The sequence below is a fragment of the Lucilia sericata genome, unplaced genomic scaffold (assembly GCF_015586225.1).
Source record: "Lucilia sericata isolate MDLA Ls3-8-SP2 unplaced genomic scaffold, ASM1558622v1 Contig000053F_arrow, whole genome shotgun sequence".
Taxonomy (NCBI): domain Eukaryota; kingdom Metazoa; phylum Arthropoda; class Insecta; order Diptera; family Calliphoridae; genus Lucilia; species Lucilia sericata.
The window spans coordinates 218125-241679 of record NW_023994089.1 but is presented as its reverse complement, the minus strand read 5'-3'; the positions used below and the strand labels follow the sequence as shown (position 1 = coordinate 241679).

Here is a 23555-nt window from a genome sequence, read left to right as displayed (position 1 = left end):
TATTTATTTGTTGGTTTTGATTAGCGTTTTGCTATTTGATTTATTAATAAATATTTATTTTTAAATAAATTTTATGTAAATTTTTCTACTTACTTGTATTCTAGCTTCATTTAATTTTGTCGTTCTCGCTAATTCTTCTCTACAATAAATATCAGGATAATGAGATTTGGCAAAAGCTGCTTCTAATTCGGCTAATTGTTCCTGAAATTTTAAAATAAGAAGAAAACATTAATTATTAATGAATAATTTGGTTTCAAATGGATGTTTCGTTTTCAGGAGAGACGCGCGAGAAGTTTATACTTTCGTTTAAACGTATTTAACAACTGAATTAAATATAGCTTTTACTAAATGAAAATTTTATATTCATGGTACTCATAGAAAACTATGTTTTATGAAAAAAGTACAAAAAATAGGTAAAATTTTCATTCCTAAACAATCGTCTGAATATCCCAAAAGTACTTAATTTATATTCCGTTTTTTTTTCGATAAGTTACGAATGAATTAAAAGTGTTATTTCCACGTTCACTAGTTTAAAAGATAAAATTAAAAAAGTACCAAAAACAGTTATTACCCCAATTAAAACTCTAATCATTCGAATTTCCAAAAAAATCTCCTTTTTTTGGATCTATTTAGCAGAAGATCGTGGGGGTAGGCATGTCAGATAGAATTATTGAAGACTGAGATCCCAAAGATATCTGAGGTCTTCAGAAAATTGATTTCAACACACATACAGATATACGGACATAGCTTAATCGACTCCGCTATCTATAAGGATCCAGAATATATGTATATACTTTATAGGATAGGAAAATATTGTGGAAATTACAAACGGAATGACAAACTTATATATAGCCTTCTCACGAAGGTGAAGGGTATAAAAAGATAAAAGTTATAGTACAGGGTCTAAATAATCCGGCGGCAAGTGTTGATCTACTCATCAAGCCAGATATTCCGAAGACGAACACGTCGGCGAAATCAGCCTCGAAGGTAAGGGTATCTCAAAAGAAGTCCTGAAAACGAGGAAGGAGAAGCTAGGCGGTGCACCACTTATACCCAAGCAGCGTACATGCTGCTTGGGTATAAGTGGTGTCATGTGTACTACTTCAACCAAGGCTTTGGAAACGTTATTAGATATTCCACCCATTGAAACATTTTTAAGATATGAGGCTGCGCTTACAGCCGAACGGCACTTTATTTTAGGCGAACTGGCCAAAAGCGGTTATAGGGCACATCATCATTGTATACTGGAAGGATATACACAATCATCGGACGTGCCTGATCGCATACCAGACACAGAATATGTTGGAAACTTTGAAACGCTTATCCCAGATAGAATGTCTTGATCAAGCGGAATATTAGAGCAAATACCAATGGGGTGAGCCTGATGTGAGCAAGACGAGAAAAAATGAGCAAGTCTAAGGTTAGTATGATGGCACGTATTCTGAGTGGACACACAGAATTACGAGCACATCTATACAAAATTGGACGTGCGGATTCAGACGAATGTAGACCATGTGTACAGGACAGTGACTAGACTAGACTATACACTAGACTATAGACTAGACTATACACTAGACTATAGACTAGACTATAGACTAGACTATAGACTAGACTATAAACTAGACTATAGACTAGACTATAGACTAGACTATAGACTAGACTATAGACTAGACTATAGACTACACTATAGACTAGACTATAGACTAGACTAGACTAGACTATAGACTAGACTATAGACTAGACTATAGACTAGACTAGACTATAGACTAGACTATAGACTAGACTATAGACTAGACTATAGACTAGACTATAGACTAGACTATAGACTAGACTGTAGACTAGAATATAGATTAGACTATAGACTGGATGTAATACCTAAGAATTTTCCAATCAGTGTTAGTCGGGAATGTCATTTCCGTAATAACATTACTTTCAAGATACTTGGATCTAACTTCGAGTCTATAGTCTAGTCTATAGTCTAGTCTAGTCTATAGTCTAATCTATAGTCTAGTCTACAGTCTAGTCTATAGTCTAGTCTAGTCTATAGTCTAGTCTAGTCTATAGTCTAGTCTATAGTCTAGTCTATAGTCTAGTCTAGTCTAGTCTATAGTCTAGTCTAGTCTATAGTCTAGTCTATAGTCTAGTCTAGTCTATAGTCTAGTCTATAGTCTAGTCTAGTCTATAGTCTAGTCTATAGTCTAGTCTATAGTCTAGTCTATAGTCTAGTCTAGTCTAGTCTATAGTCTAGTCTATAGTCTAGTCTATAGTCTAGTCTAGTCTATAGTCTAGTCTATAGTCTAGTCTAGTCTATAGTCTAGTCTATAGTCTAGTCTATAGTCTAGTCTATAGTCTAGTCTATAGTCTAGTCTATAGTCTAGTCTATAGTCTAGTCTATAGTCTAGTCTATAGTCTAGTCTATAGTCTAGTCTATAGTCTAGTCTATAGTCTAGTCTATAGTCTAGTCTATAGTCTAGTCTATAGTCTAGTCTATAGTCTAGTCTATAGTCTAGTCTATAGTCTAGTCTATAGTCTAGTCTATAGTCTAGTCTATAGTCTAGTCTATAGTCTAGTCTATAGTCTAGTCTATAGTCTAGTCTATAGTCTAGTCTATAGTCTAGTCTATAGTCTAGTCTATAGTCTAGTCTATAGTCTAGTCTATAGTCTAGTCTATAGTCTAGTCTATAGTCTAGTCTATAGTCTAGTCTATAGTCTAGTCTATAGTCTAGTCTATAGTCTAGTCTATAGTCTAGTCTATAGTCTAGTCTATAGTCTAGTCTATAGTCTAGTCTATAGTCCAGTCTATAGTCTAGTCTATAGTCTAGTCTATAGTCTAGTCTATAGTCTAGTCTATAGTCTAGTCTATAGTCTATTGTCTGGTCTATAATCTAGTCTATAGTCTAATCTATAGTCTAGTCTATAGTCTAGTCTATAGTCTAGTTTATAGTCTAGTCTATAGTCTAGTCTATAGTCTAGTCTATAGTCTAGTCTATAGTCTAGTCTATAGTCTAGTCTATAGTCTAGTCTATAGTCTAGTCTATAGTCTAGTCTATAGTCTAGTCTATAGTCTAGTCTATAGTCTAGTTTTTTTTTTTTTTTTTTTTGTATAGTGGAGGAGGAAACCTTACATAGGTCCCATAAAGGGTATGTCGGATTCCTACCGACTAAAACCACCTCCATCGTCAACACCACACTCCGCGGAACTGCCACCAGGTACTACTTCGCGGGGTGGTCAGCTTTGACGCTGAACTTCCTTAACTCTCAGAGTTCGTCTCCTAGGCCACGTTCTGGGCCTTGCGAATAATCTCTGCATCTCGCAGAGCTATATTTATTGAAGTTATGTACATGTTCACCAATGACCAGTTATGTTCTGATTTTAGAATTGCTTCTATTATATTGTCTGTCCTTATTTGTTCGCCAATGCACGATTCCAACCTGCTTCGTAGTCCAGAGAATTGTGGGCAATTAAAAACGACATGTTCTACTGTTTCATCTAGATCTGGGCATTTCGGGCATCTTGGTGAGTTGTCATGGCCAAACCGGTATAAATAGCTCCTATAGATACCATGTCCTGTAAGGAATTGCGTCAAATGGTAGTTCAGCTCACCATGGCGTCTATTTATCCATATATTGATGTCTGGGATTAGTTGAAAGGTCCATCGACCCTTACTTGTACTTTCCCATCTCCTCTGCCATTTCCTCATAGTTTTCTCCCTTTCTATCCGGCTTATTTCCACCTTTGGGATATGTGGGTTTCTAGATTTCTCTTCGTAGACAGCCGATAGTACTTTGGCTGCTAAGTCCACAGGTATTATGCCCGCTACTACATTTGCTGCTTCTGCAGAAATTGTCCTGTAACCACTACATACTCTTAGGCAGCTTCTTCTATGTATTGCAGAAATGTTTTTTCTAGATGCTTCAGATATTGCGCATTCCCAAATTGGTGCTCCATAAAGAATAACTGAGTTCGTTACCCTTGAAATTAAAATTCTTCTACTCTGTCGTGGGCCACCGATGTTTGGCATCATTCTTGCTAAGGCATTTGATACAGCTGTTGCTTTCTCACATGTATATTCTATGTGTTTCTTAAAGTTTAGGCGATCGTCAACCATTATACCTAAGTATTTAATAGATTCAGACGATTTGATTTCAGTTGTCCCCACAGTAAATGAAAGAGTCTCTCTCTTCCTCTTTCCGCTTATAAGCACTGCCTCCGTTTTATGCTCTGCAAGTTTCAGATTCATATCTTTCATCCAATTTCTAATAATTGCAATTGATTCGTTCGCATATAACTGGATTCATCCGACGGATTCTTAAGTCAAATATGCCATTGTACATAATATTCCACAGGAGTGGTCCTAGGACTGATCCTTGTGGGACACCTGATGTAATATTATACGATTCCGTACCATTGTCAGTTTCGAACCACAGTGTTCTGTTTGAGAAGTAATCCTTTATTATTGCAATAAGGTAGTCGGGGACATTAAGAGATCTTAACGAGGAAATAATGTGTTTCCATCCCGCAGAATTAAAAGCATTTTTAACGTCTAGTGTAATTATGGCACAGTAATATCTATTCTTGCCTTTTCCATTGATTGCATTCTTAGCTGTTTCAGTTACGAAATTCACTGCATCAATTGTTGATCTAGCCTTTCTAAATCCATATTGCCTATCCGATAGCCCACAGGTTTCTTCTACTGCCTTTAACAGTCTCGTATAGACAATTCGTTCCAAGCATTTGCCTAAGGTGTCGAGTAGACAGATTGGTCGGTATGATTGTGGTTCACCTAATGTTTTTCCTAGTTTTGGTATCAGAATTAGTTTTTGTTTCTTCCAGATCTCGGGGAATTTCCCCTCTCTGAGACTTCTGCTGAACAGTCTGGTAAAAATCTCTGGTCTTGATTTTAGATTTGCACAGAGGTTTATTATTTCCTCCTCTGTCACTTCTATCTCGCCTTGTTGCACGATTGAATACGGCTCTGAGTACGGTTCTCCTTCCGGGAATAGAACGGATACTATTTCTCTAATAAGGTTAGGGCATGTTATTTGGGCTGACCTCTTCCCCTTTAGCTTTGACATTACAACTCGATATGCGTTACCCCAGGGATTTGCATCGGCTTCGTTGCATAGTTCTTTAAAGCACTCGGATTTACTACGTCTAATGGCTTCTTGTAGGCCTTTCCTGGCTTCGTGATATATTTCCCTTTTAGCTATGAAGTCTGGTCTGCCTCTGCTTCTTTTGTATTTTCTCCTACTTCTCAAGCATTCGCTTCTAAGGGCTGATATATTATCATTCCACCAGTAGTTTTCTTTCCTTCTATGGTTTGATCTCTTTCTTGGCATGGACGCATCACAAGTCTAGTCTAGTCTATAGTCTAGTCTATAGTCTAGTCTATAGTCTAGTCTATAGTCTAGTCTATAGTCTAGTCTATAGTCTAGTCTATAGTCTAGTCTATAGTCTAGTCTATAGTCTAGTCTATAGTCTAGTCTATAGTCTAGGCTATAGTCTAGTCTATAGTCTAGTCTATAGTCTAGTCTATAGTCTAGTCTGCAGTCTAGTCTATAGTCTAGACTATAGTCTAGTCTATAATCCAATCTATATTCGAGTCTGGAATTCAGTATTTAGTCAAGTCGGTAGTTTAGTCTATTTTTGTTATAAGTTAGTACTCTTCTTAAATTTCAATTTTCCATGCCTGTTGTCGAGATAAGAGAGTTCTAGATAAATGTTGTTTAATGCTAATTTTGTGCAACAAATTCTTGATCATACTGTATTGTAAAGTATGGCTTAATGTTGAACTAAATTTAAAATGAAAACTTTAAAAAAGTTTTCAAAGACCACAAACTCTCACACATGTTGTAAAGTAAATAAATGTACGTATACAAAAATAACATATATAAAAACTTATACATATTAACACTCCCACTATATATAGAAAAATCCTTGTCCCTTAATACATTCCCACAAATATATGCCAAAAACACTTTCAAAAAATGTTTGTTTCTAAATAAATTACTTAAATATTTGACTGTGTAGACAACTTCTAGTTGCTACGTCGTAGCACGTAGTCGTACTTTACTTTTGGATTTGTATACAAAAAGTTTTATATTAAAATTGAACTAATTATAAAGATGCACGTTCGTGTAGTATCTTTAATGTTGTACGAACACAACATTTTCTTCAAGTTTAGTTTCATGTGGTTCAATTCTTGTTGAAATTTGTGTTTAACTTACAACTATGTACGTATGTATATGAAGATACACATATGTATTAGGGTGATCGATTATTCGACATTTGCCAAAAACCGGTTTTCGAATAGTTCGAATAGTTGACATTTAAAAAAAACCGGTTGATATTTTTCAAATTCAGAAAAAACCGGTTAACCGGTTTTTCATTATAAATAAAAAATATATTTTAATTTGAAAAACTTAATGTTTATGTTTAAATTTGATTAATAAAACATGGCCCGAAATGATTTTTAACAGTTTAAAAGACTATAACTTTAGATCTAGTCGTCTGATTTACATTATTTCTTTAATATAAAAAAATTAGGAAAAAAGTGGGACACTTCTGTTAAACATAAGGTACTATGTAATCCTGTTTAGGAAATTTGCATAGGCATTCCAACACTTCCATAAAATTTCAGCCGTAAATTAATTATTGTAATTGGAATATAATCTTAAGATTGATAACATTTTATCAAACAGTTATCAATTTTACAAATAATTTTTTTTAATTAATTAGGAAAATCAAAAAAGTTTAACCAAAGGAGCTTTAGAAAAATATACGCTAGCTCCTCGACTCGAATATTTTTAAAATTTAGGCGGGCTGTATTATTATTTACTTAAAAATTTCATTTTAATAATCTTTGAATACAAAGCAAATAAAAGTATTCGAAACCGGTTTTTAAAAAGTGAAAAAACCGGGTTATTCGATATTCGAAAAATCAACATTAAGAAAAAACCGACACTGGTAAAGCAGAAAAAACCGGTTTTAAAACCGGTTGAAAAATCGAGTCGATCACCCTAATATGTATGTATGTAAATGTGTTACTGACCTGTGTAAATGTCGTTCGATGTCTTCGTCTCGCTGGTGTGGGACATGATGCTGTGGTTGGGGTATGGCCGGCATGTTGACTTAATGATGACAAACCACTTCCTGGTGATGTCACACCGGCAGAAACAGTTGAAAGACCCGAATTAGGTTCAGGTTTCAGCTTCTTAAAGGCTCCTTCCGCTATTTTGTATGTAACATGTGTACGAAAGAGTAGAGAAACAACAAATAAATTAGTTTAAATACAATAATTCATTTTCCTAAATGTAAATGTAATTATAATGAAGCTAAATAAATAAATATTCATATAAATATGTTAATCTAACGTCAAATGATGAAAAGTGAAAATGTTTCAAGTGATAAGTGTGTATGTGTTTGTGTAAGTCGGTCTGTTTGACTATTTCACCTGAATATTATTCTAAGAAGTAATCGTTTTATTATTCATTTGGCATTTTAACGCGCTGCTTACTAGGTGACCCTGGCTAAAGGAAACATGAATTTATTAAAAATGCTGAATAATTAGTAAAAAACGTCAACCACACTGCGGCCACAAGATGAGTTTTGGTGGCCTCTGATGTTGGTCTTCGTGTTTTTTTATGCCAACAAAATATTTGACTATTTAACATTTAGCACGCAGCCATTTTGCTAAAATTAACTTCTGTACTTGTTACCATTTTTTTTTTGCTGCAGTCTTCCTTTTTAATGTCTACTCTCTAAGAAAGAAAGTTTAGCTGGCTACACGTGTATTAGTTGAAAAAAAGGTTTATTATCCTTAGTCCTGCGCAAAAGATTTGTTGACTTTTTCTTTTCACAATGGTTGGTTGGACAGACGGATGGACAGACATTCGGGTGAACAGACAGTCGAAGGTTTAAGAATGAATCTTTTACATGAATATTCAATGCAATTTGGGATAATTTATGCAAATGTTTTTCATTAATCGAGGTAACAATTTAATACAACATTCAGGTATTTAGTAAAATGTTTATAAGGTTAGCATTTTTTTGTTGCTGCTGTTGTTGGTTTTTATTTTTTTAACCTTGATTTTATGCAAATTGATATTGTTCAACAATTTAAATGGCTAAATAGCAAGAAATTTGTAATACATTCCAATTATGTGTGTAAGTACGAGCTGCTAAATAGTTGGTATTTTGGAATGGATCGTTTTGCATTTAGATGTATCATCTGCATAATTTTTTATAATTCAAAATATTTACATATCGTAAAAATTTCGAGTTAAATCGTACAATATTAATCCGTACCACATCGAATATGAACCTTAAAAATGCGTATACTTGCTAATCTTAGATACCCACCATAAAAATATTTATATAACATCGGTATTATTACACTGTGGATCACTTAAATAAGGAATTTAATTTTATCAATATCGGAAGTTTAGAAATTTTTGGACTTTTAAAGCTCATATTCGCTATAAGTTAAAAAAGTGAACGATTTTGTCTTTACCAATAATAACTTAAGAGTTTTTTATGTACCACTTAAATAGGGAATTAATAAAACTATTTAAAGAAAATATATGCGGAATCTGGCACTTCGCGTCGATAAACAGTTGTATTTTAAAATTGAAAAAAAGGGTTTTCAAATTCGTCCATTCAAATAATTTTTCGAAAACTTCAAAAGACATCACCATTGCATTACTATCTTAAAGTACAGCGCCTCCAATTTTCAAAGAATACTAAAGCTTTGTATACACACAGGTAAATTGTCAGTTCATAGTATGACCGTGTGAACATACAATTTTTGTCTTGCAACGTTGCCAGAAAAAGCATTGCCACTATATTGTAAAACAATAATATTGTCAGACATCTAAGACCTGGTCCACACTAGGAAACTTTTGTTGAGAAACTTTTTCTTAATTCTCTTTTGAAGTTTCCTTAATGTCCACACATAGAAACTTTTGTTTCAGAAACTACGTATTAATTGCATTGATTTGTTGTTGTACGAATGAGAAGAATAACAAAACAAAACAAGTTTCCGAGTACGAGAAACTCCGTACCGCGAGAGAGATGAATGATATTCTTTCTCTCTCACGCAAAATCAAAAGTTTCCCAAAAAAAGTTTCCTAGTGTGGACCGGCAGTAACAATCGTGTAAACAAATTGTCAGATAAATGTTTTCTATTGGCAACACGGTGCAGCTAAAATAAGATGTGGCAACTTTTGCCATATAACAATCTGATAACAGTGCAAACAGCAGATAAGTTTATTGTCTGGTTACGAAATTGTAAGGTTTAGACCTGGTTCACACTTGAAAACTTTTGTTGAGAAACTTCTGATTTTGTGTGTGAGAGGAAGAGATGATTGATATTTCTTTCTCTTTCTCTCACACACAAAAATCAAAAGTTTACCAGTGTGAACCAGGGCTTACAACCGTCTGAACTGACAATTTACCCGTTGCTAACAATGCATCGTGCAATACAGTATTAAAAGTCGCCATCACAATTTAACAACTAACTTGGACCCATACCGTGAACCCTCCAACATGATTATACTCCAACTTACAATGCCAGAGTTGTAAAACAGTGATTTCGTGAACAAACAAACAGTATAACTTTAAAATTATCAAGGACTATAATCTATTATCAGGGTCTTTATATGATAAAAAATGCCTAGCGGAGACTTGTTAGAAATGTATACGACTAGGGAAAGCAATTTTATACAAAGCAGGTTATAAAACTTCTCACGTACAATATAACATTATTAGATTTGAAATGCCAGATTCGGCCTATATTCCTTTAAAATATAGTAATTTCTTATCAAAGGTGATGCTTAAAAATTCTTAATTTATAAGACGTAAAGAAATAACAAACTTTATTTAGAAGAAAGAAAAACTTCGTAATATTTTACTAAATTAATACTAAGATTATGTGCTTTTGATGTCAAAAAAAATTTAATACTGTAACTAACAAAAAGTTGTTACTAATTGTTACAAATTTTTACAACAAAATTTGAAATTTGTAATGGAATACAAAAACAATTTGTGATAACACTATGTGACAAAATAAATACCTGGGAAATAATACTATTTTACATTAAGTTGGTTTCGAGTAGAACAAGAACCAGTTTTTGAAATGTGCCAAACACCTTCAAAGTCAGTAACTTAGTTGAATCTCAACCGTTTTTAAGTATTGATAACCTGGAGAATTATGTGTGCATTTCATCGGCAAACATATTTTTGATTTTAGTTTTGCACCGTTTTCCAAGTTTGGAGATGTTTTTACAAAGTATTTTATATAGGAACCGTACTATTTATATATACATTACAAAACTACATAATATGACATATTATGTCTCTTCATGTGTAAAACGCAACTTTCCTCTGTGAAATCCATTAACTATTGAAGACGTTATTGATATTTTCTTGATACAAAATTGTTCAAAAACTGATTTTCTGAATGATGCTTTCAGAAAAATAGTACCACTTTCCAGGTATTTAAATTTTCGTTAATTTTGTCTCACTGTGTAATTTAACAAATTTTTATTATTTAACAGACATAATAACTTGTTTACAAAATATTGGAGTATCAAAATTGATAAAATTAAATACCTTATGATGGGGTCTATGGACAATTATGGACTTAACTTTTAAAGAGAGAGTGATATACATATTTATTTCTAACAAGTAGAAAAGTATAGTCGGGCATGGCCGACCATATAACACCCTACACCATGAGTATATTTTAAAAAATTTTATTTTTCACAAAGAAACTTTTATGTTGAATTTTACCTTAATTCCAAAGTATTTAAGCAATTTATTAATAAAAACGAAATTTTCTAAATGGGGCTTTTATAGGAGTATAGGTCAAACATGGGCCGATCCTCATTAAATTTGGGAAAAGGATATATTTTTAAATAATAGTTAATTATGTTGAGTTTCATTGCGATACAAATGGTTACAAGTCAATTTTAGACGTTTAAGACATTTTTTGAAGGGGGGTTTGTATGGGGGCTAGGGTCAAATAAGGGGCGATCATTACGAAAATCTGCAGTGTCATTTATATTTATATAAAACTTATTTGTGCCAATTTTTAGAGAGATAATAGTATATTTGACGTAATTATGGCATAAAAAGCCCAAATCGGGAGGTACGGTTGTATGGGGGCTAGGTGAAATAATGGACCGATTTCAACCATTTTCAATATGCTTCGTCCATGTCCATGAAATACTAGAACATTTAACATAATTATGTGCTCAAAAGTCCTATTCGAGGGATCCGGTTGTATGAGGGCTAGGTGAAATAATGGACCGATTTCAACCAAAATTTTATCAAATTATCTTGAAAATTGCGACCTTAGCATGTGCAATAAATACATCAATAAAGAATATCTGCCTTATTCACAACAATTTATCAAAGGTTTATAGAACAAAGTTTGTATGAAAGTTTGTCTTATAAACCTTTGGTAAATTGTTATGAATAAGTCCCTATATCTTTAGAAAATTGAAGCCCTCTAGCTCATCCCTTTTACGCCCAATTAATAGCGTTTTCAATAGACGAACGGACATGTCTACACCGCTTTAGAATCTAATAAGTACCCAGAATATATATACTTTTGTTTGTCTACCTCCAATGTTTAGTTGTGTAACGGAATCACAAAATGCTTTTAGAAGTCCGAGTTTAGTATGGTGGCACGTATTCTGAGTGGACACTCAGATTAATGGCAAAACTGTACAAAATTGGACGAGCGGATTTTGACAAATTTAAAGCATGCGGAGAGGACTGTAAAACTCATGAACACTTTCTTTGTCATTGCCAAACTTTTCTCAAGATTAGATTCAAATATCTTGGGAGAATTTCACCTCAATTTTCTCTATTTGGCATTCCGTATAATTTTAAAGTTTTACTGTTGTATGTTTTTGCATTACGTAGAATTCGCATCTGTCAGCAAGGTCGATGCCAAGGTATATTAATTTTATAAGGTAGTGTCATCGGCGAATTCAGAATACCAAGCAATTGGTTATATTTTTTTTATATGTAGTTTGACATTGTGCCTGCACTTGAAGGCGAATTTGCTGTAAGGGAAATATTTCAAAAACAGCTGACAAATAAATCAAAGCGAATTTATATTAAACAAAAAATGTTTATAAATTTGAATCTGTTTATAATTTATTCTGATGTTTTAACTTTTAAAGATTAAAAACACAAAAATTAGGGCATATTTTATATCACACAATTTCACTTTAATCACAAAATTCCCATATACAAAATGAAACCAGTTTGACATTAACAAAATGAAAACAAATTTTGATATTTACAAAATGTAAACAAAGTTTGACATTAATTATACACCACGGCGAAAAATGAACATAATAGCAAAAAACGATCAGCTGTTCTGATAACACTACCTTATAATTAATATATCTTGGTCGATGCAATGTGGTTGATTGCTGCAAGTTACAAACACAAAAGCTTAAGATGCCTTAACGCGTTGAATGCTTAAATTGGTTTACTTTCAACATTTCTAAGCATCACAAGTTGTGCTGATTTTACTCTATACCCTACACCACTATAATGGGGAGGGTATTATGCGTTTGTGCTGATGTTGAACCTACACTCACCTTAAAGTATACCAATCTGCTCAGAATCACTTCTTGGGTCGATTAAGTTCAAAATAATTTTTTAAAATTTAGCACATACTGTTCTCTGGTTCCAATGACGAAGGCTGTTGAAAGTGATTGAAATCGGTCCATTATTTCACCTAGCCACCATAAAACCGAACGATAATAAGCCTAGATATATTTCTTCGGAAGATGTTTTTCTATAATTATCGTTTCACTGCATTTCAATTCAAAAAACCCCTTAACAAAAAGACCAACACACGCTAAAAACAGCTGTCACTAAGATCCTTAAACTAGCAAATCAAACATTAGGTTTAACACTTCAATTAAGCGATTTATTTTGAATGACTACTGACGATAAGTGCAAAATTTTCACACCTTTTACTTATACCTCTATGCCCGTATCTAAAGAACAAAGTTTCAAATTTCAACAATGTAAAAAGAAGCAAAAACAAATTTTGTAGTTTGCAAACAATTAAAAGACCTTAAATACCCAGAGTCATACAAAACATTACACAGATGATAATAATCCGGAGCGCGTGTGTACACTCAAATACTTGGTGTTCATTGATAGACCACGATAAAAGGACAAAACAATGAAACGACCAAACAAAGAGCATAATTATCCTATTGGGAGATTAACTTTCAATACAAAACACCAGCAATATAGACAAAAGGACACCTACAATAATTGTTCAAAATAAGTGAGTGAATGGTCATTTACTTGGAGACAAAGGGGTCAAAGAGAACGTGTCAAATACTTAAAGGATTAAAGAAAGGTATAAAGCAGGATAATTACCGGATATCGTATGGTCAGACAGCCTTGTTGGTGGTGTATGAGCGGGTGTATGATGATGCGACGATGTATCAATGCCAGGTGTTGGTAGTCCCGAATACAACGAACTAAAATCCTCCGGTGTACTGCTACATTTACGCTGATGATTCAGCGAGTTCTTATCGATGGAGGAGCTATGGATGGCGGGTGAACGACTATCCTGTACAGATGAGGCTAGTCCCAAAAGGCGATTTTCATGTGAGGAACTTATGCCCATGAGCCGATTATCTTGAAATGACATGAATTTGGTGTCTTGAGGCACGCCACCGTGTTGCATATTGGCGGCATGATCTTCCAGCAAACCCTGCTGCAGCCCCAATAGACCGCCCACTAAATTTGGTCTCAACTCATCCATGCTTAGTTTAGTTTGACCACAGCCGCCGGCAGCTGAGAAATTCAATTGGCGGCTAAAAATGGCAGGAAATATATTAAATTGTTGTGAATCGGCTGAAGATTGGGGACTCAGACCCAAACTAGGTGGGGCAATATGTGGCAACGAGGGGGCACTAAGGGAGGTAGGAACGGCTACAGAGGCAGCCGAATGGGTATCGTTACTATGATGGACAGCTGAAGGTGATGAATTGCCAATAGAACCGGCGGTATTAACGGTATTAGCACCGTTGGGTGTGGAACTTAAGCCGTTAGTGCCGCCAACGGAGTGCAATTGTGATTGTGAAGATACCGTCGTTGATCCAGGAGTACTTTGCTGTTGTTGCTGCTGCTGTTGTTGTTGCTGCTGTTGTTGTTGTTGCTGCTGCTGACTGGCCGCTATATGCTGCTGAAGAGCCGCTGTTGAATTCGAATGATGTGAATTTAGATGAGAATGATGATGACTGGTCGTTTGATGAGCCGCTGGATGTGTGGCAAGGCCATGCAGTGGAGCTGTCAAATGTGTTTGATGGCTGTTAGTATTGCCGACGACTCCACCACCTGAACCAGGGCCGCCGGCACAATTTTGTTGTTTGAAATCCAATTTGTGGCCGGCGTAAAATCGCGAATCGATATACGTTTTGAAAAAATCAATCGTACAATCCAACGAAACAAAAGGGGGGGCGAACAAAGTGATCTACTTACAAAATCTTTAGATTTTGTAGGTTGTGGTAATTTTTAAACTTTCTCTAAAAACTTTTGGTTATTTTAGCAGAAGCCTTTATTATTATTTTTAATTCACTTTTCTATTGTTATATGTTGTATTTGATTTTTAAATTATTTAACACTATTTTGGAGAGTTATTTCTTATTTTTTAATGAAAATTTATTATTTTATGGATTTTTTTCACTTTTGTTTCTTTAATTTATAAATAAGTGTTTTGAACTTAGATTTCTTTTAGAAATTTCTTTGATGTTTTGTTTTAAAATTTTTAAGATATTGATTTTTATAGTTTTTATTTTAGGTTTATAATTTTTTCCCAATATTTAATTTATTTAAATTTCTTTAACAATCGTACTTTTGTTAACATTTTCAGCGCCTAAAAAAAGTAAAAGAATTGTAAAAATATTATTTATAATCCGTCGGATTTTTATAATTACATAGGACAACAATTATTCCGCGGCAAAGGATTTATGTAAATCATAAATATATCATCTAGGTGTTCGAAACATGATTGTTTATACATTTATTTTGTAATTATATTTCGCTCAGTCGGATGATGTATTTGTTTATAACACACATAAAAATGACTCAGAAAAGACTTAAAAATGACTAAAATATGATTCGAAAAAGACTCTAAAACGACCAGTAATTCGACTCAAAAATGGCTAATAAAAGATTGAAAAATTAATCGGAACTAATCAAAAGAAGTGCTCATAAAAGACTCCTTTAGAAGAGTCACGGCTAGGGTACCATTTCGAAAGTATCATTTATGATCAAAAAATGAACGCATATATGATCAATTTATGTCATAAATGACTTGAATGTGATCAAAGAAGATATATACATATATGTATGTAAAAGAGGTTTAAGCTGGAGGTCCACACTACGCGTTTTCCCGTCAAAGTATTGCGTGCTTTTCATACCTTCTTTGCATCCTACGCATCAAGTTACATGCAACGCTTCTTAAGCGTCAATTTTTTGCTTTATTTATAAAGAACTTCGCGTTTTTTAAGTTTTTTATTTATATTTATACAATTTAACTCGTTTTAGTTTATTAAAATTGATACTACACATTCAAAATAGAATATAAATTGTCAAAATCAGCTGTCATGTTCGTGCGCCGCTTATGACGCTTAGATAAGTAGAAAGTAGATCTACTTTAAGCATTCTACGCGTCAAGGCATGCTATGTTTTTGTACATGTAACTTTTAGCACACAACAGCATTGATTCAACTTTTTGACAGCCGCCTAGAATGCGAAGAAGCGTATAACGCATGGTGTGGACCTCCAGCTTTAGCAAATTTTATAAATAAAGCGGTTTGCACTGTTAAAACGTCTCAAATATAGCCAAAAATAGGGTCACAATATCTCGAAAATCTGATGTGCTTGAGAAATTCATTCAATTGAGATAATTAATATCTCAATAAGAAACCTTTAAACAACTTTTATATAACTATATAATATTACACATTTTGTTAACTTTTTTTATATTTTTACAACAAATCGATTATTCGAACCCAGTTCGCACTTCGATATACTTTTTCCCGTATAAATAATCTCTTTTTTTAACAATAATTATTGGTTAGAACTTGCGACCAATTTCTAGATAAATCAAAACTGAGCAATAAATCCTTTAGTGCTGAATGGGTGTTGTCCCATTATTAATAATTTTGAATGTTAAGAAATTGTGCACTTTTAATAAATTTAAACAAAAATTGTATTAATTTTTTTATTTAAATTTAGTTTTTAAAACTTTGTTTTAAGTTTTTGTTAATTTTTTTTGGTAAAATTGTGTTAATTCCTTTATCAATTAGAATATTGTTGATTTATTACCGTCGCTTTTTGAAATCATTAAGATTTTTAAAATGTTTTTTTAGCAGTTGGATTTTCAATATTTCTTTTGTGATTTTTTTTAGAATTGAAAAATTTGAATTTTTAATGATTTATTATTTCATGAAATTTCGTTTTTAAATATTTAGTTTTTTTAGCACTTTAAATATTCTATAATTCATATAAATTTATCTTGATATTGATAATCTTTTATGGTTAAATTTTAATTAAATCCGGGGTTCCTTTTATATGTATGTGTATGTATGTATATTTATCACTTTTGTTGTTTGTTTTAATTATTGCAAAACTTTGTTATTATTATTTGCTTAATTAGTTTAAAATAATTTCAAAAATATTTTTGCACATGACTACGTTTAAAAATCACTTTAGCGTTTGGAGAATTATAACGTAGCGAACGTGTTACTACTGACGACGGCGGTTACGTTGTAAACGAGAAAAAAGCTAATAGTTTTTTTGAAATCAGCAGTATTATTTATTACGAGTAGTTAGTTGAGTAGTGGTAGTCTTGTCAATACTTTCTAATGTTTACAAATAATGAAAATTTGATTTCCGTTTAAACAGCGAGACAAAGTTTTGCATGGTTGTGTGTTGTTTGGCAAAGTTTTCATTACAGGTATTATTAGACGAGCTGGTTGGTTGTTTGGTTGGGTAGTTTGGTAACGACAAGAGTTAATTTTAATAACAAACAAATAGAAAAAAACACAACAAGCCCAACAACAATATACGCTGTGTGTGTATAAATACGATGACACCGACTGTTTGGCGAATAATGAAATTTGCGTTTTTCATTTAACTCGATCCAGCATCAACTAATGATGATAGACTGCGGCAAAGGAATACACACAACAACAACAAAAAACACAAAGTACAACAACAACACATAACCAGTTGTAAGTTCTCGACATATGCCAACTTCGGACGTGGCCCAAAACTTCGTTGTATGGACTATTGTGTCACAACGAAGGCAAATATACGAGAAAAAAACACAGGCAGCAGAATAAAAAAGTTTTCTTATAAAGCTTACGTAAACGTCGGCGTTTTAGGGTTTACGCTGCACCACGACACAGGACAAGTAAAACACAATAACAACAACAATAAATAAATAAAATAGGCGGAATGTAACACAATTAATTTGTTAAAAATCCGGTCTCGTTTGTACGTTTCGTTCTTTTTTGCACATTTGTTTTTTGTTATTGCACTTTTGGAACGTGAGCAGTTGAAAATTGTGTTGTGATACGTATACGCAGCCGATCAAATTTAAAATGATGATGAATGAATGCAGGCAAAAAACTTTTAACGAAATTAAGGATCATAAGCATTGACAAAAAAAACGTCAGCAGCGACGTAGACATAGCAGCAACATCAACCTTAACAATATTGACAAGTTTTTCGCCTAATGGTGGTAACAACCGGATTTGAACATGGTTAACTTTTCGTAAAATAAATCACCACCACCGCCAGCAGCTCATCATCTCATCTCCTGTTGCAGTACCTTGACTGGTTGGGGGTGTTAAATGTAAATTCTCCTTATATTTTATAAAATACAACAAAAACCAGAGGAACATTTATTGTTTAAAACAGACTGAAACAGGGAACACATTAAACCTCAGCTCTCTATCTTATTTACTCTTTCTTATATTTGTGTGTGTGTGTAGCTTTCTCTGCATGGAGTTGTTATCTCTTTCTAACCACCCTTAATTTAATAACAATTTGTTTTGTTTTTCCTTCGTTATTTTGCTGCCTGCTTTGTTGTAGTTGTTAAACAAGTAGTGTAGCCATCGTTTATATTGTTAATATCGTTGTTGTTGTTGCTGTTATTTTTGTACAAATACAAAATATTAAACCCCCAAAAGGAATTGAATTCATTATACTCACACTCGCACTCGCACACAACAACTGCACTTGTTTTGTCTCTTCCTCTTTTTCACATCAACAACAAGAACAAAACAAGAAACACATGATTGATAACTGTCTGCTTTTTAGACAGTTTTCAAAAGCAAATGTCAAATTTGTGTATATTTTTGCAAATGTTCATTGAGAGGGGGGAGTAGGGTAGATGTATGAATGTGTGTTAATATTTGCAATATTTAGTTTTTTCACACTTTTTTGTCAACAAAAAACTTAAAATAGAAAAAAAGAAGAAATTATGGGAAAAAAGAGAAGAATACAAGCGTAAAATACTATTGAATGTTAATATAAAATGTCTGACACACTTTTTCCGTTTGTTAGTTTTGTTTTTGTTGCTGTGTGTATATGCCACATGTTTGCAATTTAAATTTTCTTTCAATTTTATATTTATTATTTCTGTATGTAATATATTCTTCTTATCAAATTGAGAAAAATATTTTGCGGGTTAAATGGATGTTTAAGTAAAAAATATTTTTAACATCTCGTTTTAATTTTTTATTTCAATTGTTTGTGTCCAGTGAAAGTAAAAGAAATTGTGTAGATAAAACATAAATTAGCATAGTTCTCTTTAAGTTTAAAAAAAAAAAATTGTTAAATTATAATTTGAATAATGTTGCACTTGTAAAAACTACAAAAATATGTATGTATATTGTTAAGCGTTTAAAATGTGGAACATCATTTATTTTCCTATTTATTGTAGTTTTTAAAGTAGGTCGTAGCATAATTGTTTAAATATGTACTTTGTATTTTGAAGTTAAAAAAAGAATAAAGTATTTATTCAATTTTATTTATAACACTGTGATACAATTTTACATTTTTTGCGAGGACTTTCATTAAGTCAATTTTTTTATCCTTAACACTTTCCTTTAAAAAGGAGAAAAGGTTAGAAAATTGGAAACCGAAACGCCATGGTTCTATATGTATATGACCTCTAGTATAATGTGTAAATGATTCCATTTAAGTACAAAAATTGCTGTTGCATGGTTGAAGCCTTTCACAAAGGCTTACCGACCGATAAGTCTAATGTTTTCCTTTTCAAAACTGTTTCACTCGAGAATAATCGGCAACGAATGAGCGAATGGTAGTTAAGCTCGAGGTAGTTAAGCTGTATTGAAAGTATGGGTGTGAGAATCAGATAAAGCAGCTTGGTATATAGAACGGCTTCAGAGAATTCACCGAAAGCATCTTCAATAATCTTATATTTCCATCCAACGTCCACCATGCAGTGAAAAAGTTCCTGGTCGTATATACGTGTGCGGTCAGATAATTGAGATGACAACCGAAATACCAACCCAGGCGATCCTATACTCACCCAGCTGAACCAAGAAAGAGGGCAAGCGGAATAGATGCCTAGATCACTTGAAAAACTGCAACTCGAGTTCAGTTATTAGTAAGTTGTTATCTACAGTTCGATCTCTCTCCAATCCGATGAAGAAAGATGACAATGTCGCGATTCAGTTTGCCAATATCCCCATTTCCGACCCTGATGGGACACAACTCAAAACGAAGCGTTTTTCAAACTTCAAAAAGAAAACCTGCCGAGGATATACCATAGCCATGCTTTACTCATCGAGGATATACTGCGTATCTCATGGCGGAGTACAATCATCTCTAAACTCCTCTGTATGGCCAGAATGTTTATGAATTATTCGTTCTTGTGAATGGTTATTTCGACGAAATACATCAGTTCTACACTGCGCGCAGTGTCAAATTTGACAGCCTATTTACTTCCTCATCTTATGCATAGAAACAAGATCCTCAAAGCGTTAGCCGTCAGCACTTGAAGTATGGATAAAAACCTACTACATATGCTGCTACAGTGTATCACCTTCACTTAGTGATATATGTATGTACATATTGGTCACGAATAGACCGTGCCGTCCCTAATGAATTTCCGACTCGTGGTCAAGGTTCACATGATACTCACCACATATTTAACTGCTTCTTCATCCTGTTGAAGAAGCACAAGACAAGGCCTGGATATTTATACTATTAACATGAAAACACGGATCTATATTTAATTAACAGACTTACATATTTCAGTGGGCACAAGGTCCTACTGTGATAAGTTGAGAGTAAACTCTAATACATTCAACCATGAAGGAAAATCGCCGATAAATTAAAGATTAAGGTATTACAACTCCACAACACATCAAAAACCTTCAAACGATACTTCAATCATTACTCCACTCTTCCTTCCGAGATCTCATCAGATCCCTCTTGTCCATCAGGTACTAGTAACCGATGGTACATCTCACTCCAACACATACCCAATCTTTGCATTATCAGCTCAATTCCAACATTTTATTAATCCACAGCCTTGCCCTGTAGTTTGTACCGCTCCTAGTTTCTAGGACAGAAACTTATTAAACCACAGTTACTACGTGAATGCCGAAGCAACCTCAACCAACTGACCATCCAGGACACTGTCCTGCGGGCAACTGGCCACCCGTGGTACCAGATTATGGGGTGCTCTGGTTAGACCCCATGTCAAATCATACCAAGAACTATCCCAGGAAGTGTGGAAATTTCTTTAAAACTAAGTCGAGTGGAGAGGAATCTACCCTTTCTAAACAGAAGGAAAACAAACTGAACAAAGCCGGATCCTGAATTGTCTCTTTCAGCAGATCACGTTTATAAATAACACAGTAGATATAGAAAATGCGGTAAATTAAGTTACCCGATCTTTCCAAGAAGCAACTGAGGTCACCTGCAAACCCTCCATACCAAGGAGGAAAGGAAAACCACCCTGGTGGTCCCCCGAAATAGCGAAGACCCTCAAAGAATGCCGCAAATTATTCAATCAGGCCAAAAGATCAGGAGAATGGTCTTTATACAAGTCCTCCTTGAATAGGTTCAAAAATCAGGTTAGGAACGCCGAAAGCAGGTCTTGGAAGAATTTCTGCAATAATGTTGAAAACTCCTCTGACACCAGTCGCCTGCGTAAAATCCTAACAAAATCACAGACCGTTGAGAGCTTCATTCAAAAGCCTGACTGTAGATGGACAACGAGCGTACATGAATCATTAACAGAATTGATGAACACTCACTTTCCTGGTAACTCGCCTCTGGACAACTCAACGGCAAGATCAGGCACTTTTTATCAGCATCCCACCGGCTTTCAGTTCGACGAAGATGTTATTAAATGGGCAATTAACACTCTTAACCCATATAAATCTCCAGGCCCGGATGGTATCATACCTGCTGATCTACAAAACAACATAGATCTAATCACACCTTGGCTATGAACCATATATCAAGCCTGCCTCACCTGGTCCTACATACCTGACCAATGGATTAGGTGCAAAGTAATGTTCTTTCCCAAAAGTGGGAAAGTCACACACACCAAAGGTAAGGACTATAGACCGATAAGTCTATCTTCCTTTCTGCTTAAAACCTTAGAGAGAATCATTGACGTTCATATCAGAACGTCACTGAACCCGTTTCTCCTATCGCCCTCTCAACACGCATACACCAAAGGCAAATCGGTTGAGACTGCACTGCATTCTCTAGTTGGTCACATAGAGAAATCACTCGAATTTGGAGAGAACACGTTAGTGTTCAGAGCTGATAATTCTATCAGCTCTGCAAAAACTTAATGTAGATGCCTCAATCACAAGGTTTATAGGAGAACTTCTGAAACAACGGTCATCTGTTCCAATATGGGCACAGCAACGATCCACAGAAAGGTGAACAGAGGCGCACCACAAGGAGGTGTTCTCTCTCCATTATTGTGGAATGTCGCCATTAACTGTTTACTCAAGACACTGGATTCCATGAGATATAAAACTGTTGCCTATGCAGATGATGTTGTGGTAGCAGTATCAGGAATCCACTTGAATACAATATCACAGTAAATTATCATGGAAACCCAACATCATAACAAGATCTACAAAAGCCATAACGGCAATTTACATTTGCAAAAAAGCTATAGGAGCAAAATGGGGGATAAAACCCAAATTAGTGAAATGGATCTTTGAAGCGGTCATCAGGCCAATTCTGTTCTATGGAGCTACCTTTTGGTGGAAAGCACTAAATATAAACTCAAATTGTAAAATCCTTGACAAGGTTCTAAGGAAAATGTCGATCCTGATAACTGCATCGCTGGGACTTCGACGAAATCCCTATTCGTGCTACTTAATTGGATCCCGACGGACTTGTTGGCCGGTAAAATAGCACTTACGATGGCATTCAGACTGAATGCAATAAACGCATGGTCGTACAAACCATATGGACATGCTAGTATTACCGATAGGATAGGAAATCTCCCGGTAAATATTGATTACTGCGTCTCCAAGCCCTTCCTCCAGAGAAGCTTCAGTTTCATTCATATTTTCATTCCAGAATTTGGAATCAGGATTACTTTTAGAATCGGTAATGATTGTAATCCAATCCAGGCCGAAATATCGGCCATAAAAAGAACGGCAAACTGGCTCTGGTATCATAAGATATCGAACAGAGATATCCTAATCTTTACCGACAGTCAAGCTGCAATTAAGTAGGATGGCGAGACATTTAAACATCGTACTCGTATGGGTAACTGTATCGCTGACGAGCTCGCGAAGGCGGGTACGCAGTTGCCCGACTCGGACATAGACCATTTCAGCGGAACTCCGATAGGAGTATGCAAAAGACTTATGGATAACATGTTTAATGAACTCTCACAGGCAAGATGGGAAACTGAGCCAACTTGTACTCAAAAAAAGAAGATATGGCCAAAGCTTGATAAAGAGCGCACGGACCATCTTCTAAGACACAGCTGAACCCAACTCAGCAAAACTATAGCTGTCATCACTGGTCACTGTAAATTTGGTAACCACGCAATGCGACTTGGATTACCTTATAACGACTACTGCAGAAGCTGTCAAGATGAGGAAGAAGAGGAATCAATAGAACATCTTCTTTGCCACTGTCCGGCACTGGACTTCGGTATCTGGGATATCGATTTCTGGAGGACACCTCAGAATTATCAGGGACTATAATAGATAACCCGAATGCCTTTATCAGGCATTGCGGTTGGTTTGACGAGACAAACTCAAATAGCACTGATTAGTAGCTTTTTCGAGTCCGAGACTCTTTTCCGCTTATGTACTTTAATCTCTCTCTGTCTATCTTATCTCCGTCTTTCAGTATCTTCTACTACTATTAATATCCCTTAATGTCTCTTCACTATCTTACCATAACTTTCTATGTCCTCTTCCTCTTTTCTTTTAGTATATTTACAGGCATCACAAAGGGACCAAAAGGA

The 23555-nt window shown here is 34.5% G+C and overlaps 1 protein-coding gene across 1 annotated transcript in view; it reads right to left on the bottom strand.

Annotated features, from left to right (window-relative positions):
* The window catches only part of LOC119616036 (homeobox protein Hmx), a 37125-nt gene extending 14170 nt beyond the window's left edge, over positions 1-22955 (bottom strand). Inside the window, exons 1-4 of the mRNA XM_037972180.1 lie at positions 22836-22955; positions 13421-14522; positions 7053-7231; positions 94-201 (exon numbers count right to left, since the gene is read on the bottom strand). Of these exons, the coding sequence (XP_037828108.1) occupies positions 94-201; positions 7053-7231; positions 13421-14522; positions 22836-22955 (1509 nt within the window). The remainder of the gene's footprint in view (positions 1-93; positions 202-7052; positions 7232-13420; positions 14523-22835) is intronic.
* Between the last annotated feature and the right edge of the window lie 600 nt (positions 22956-23555).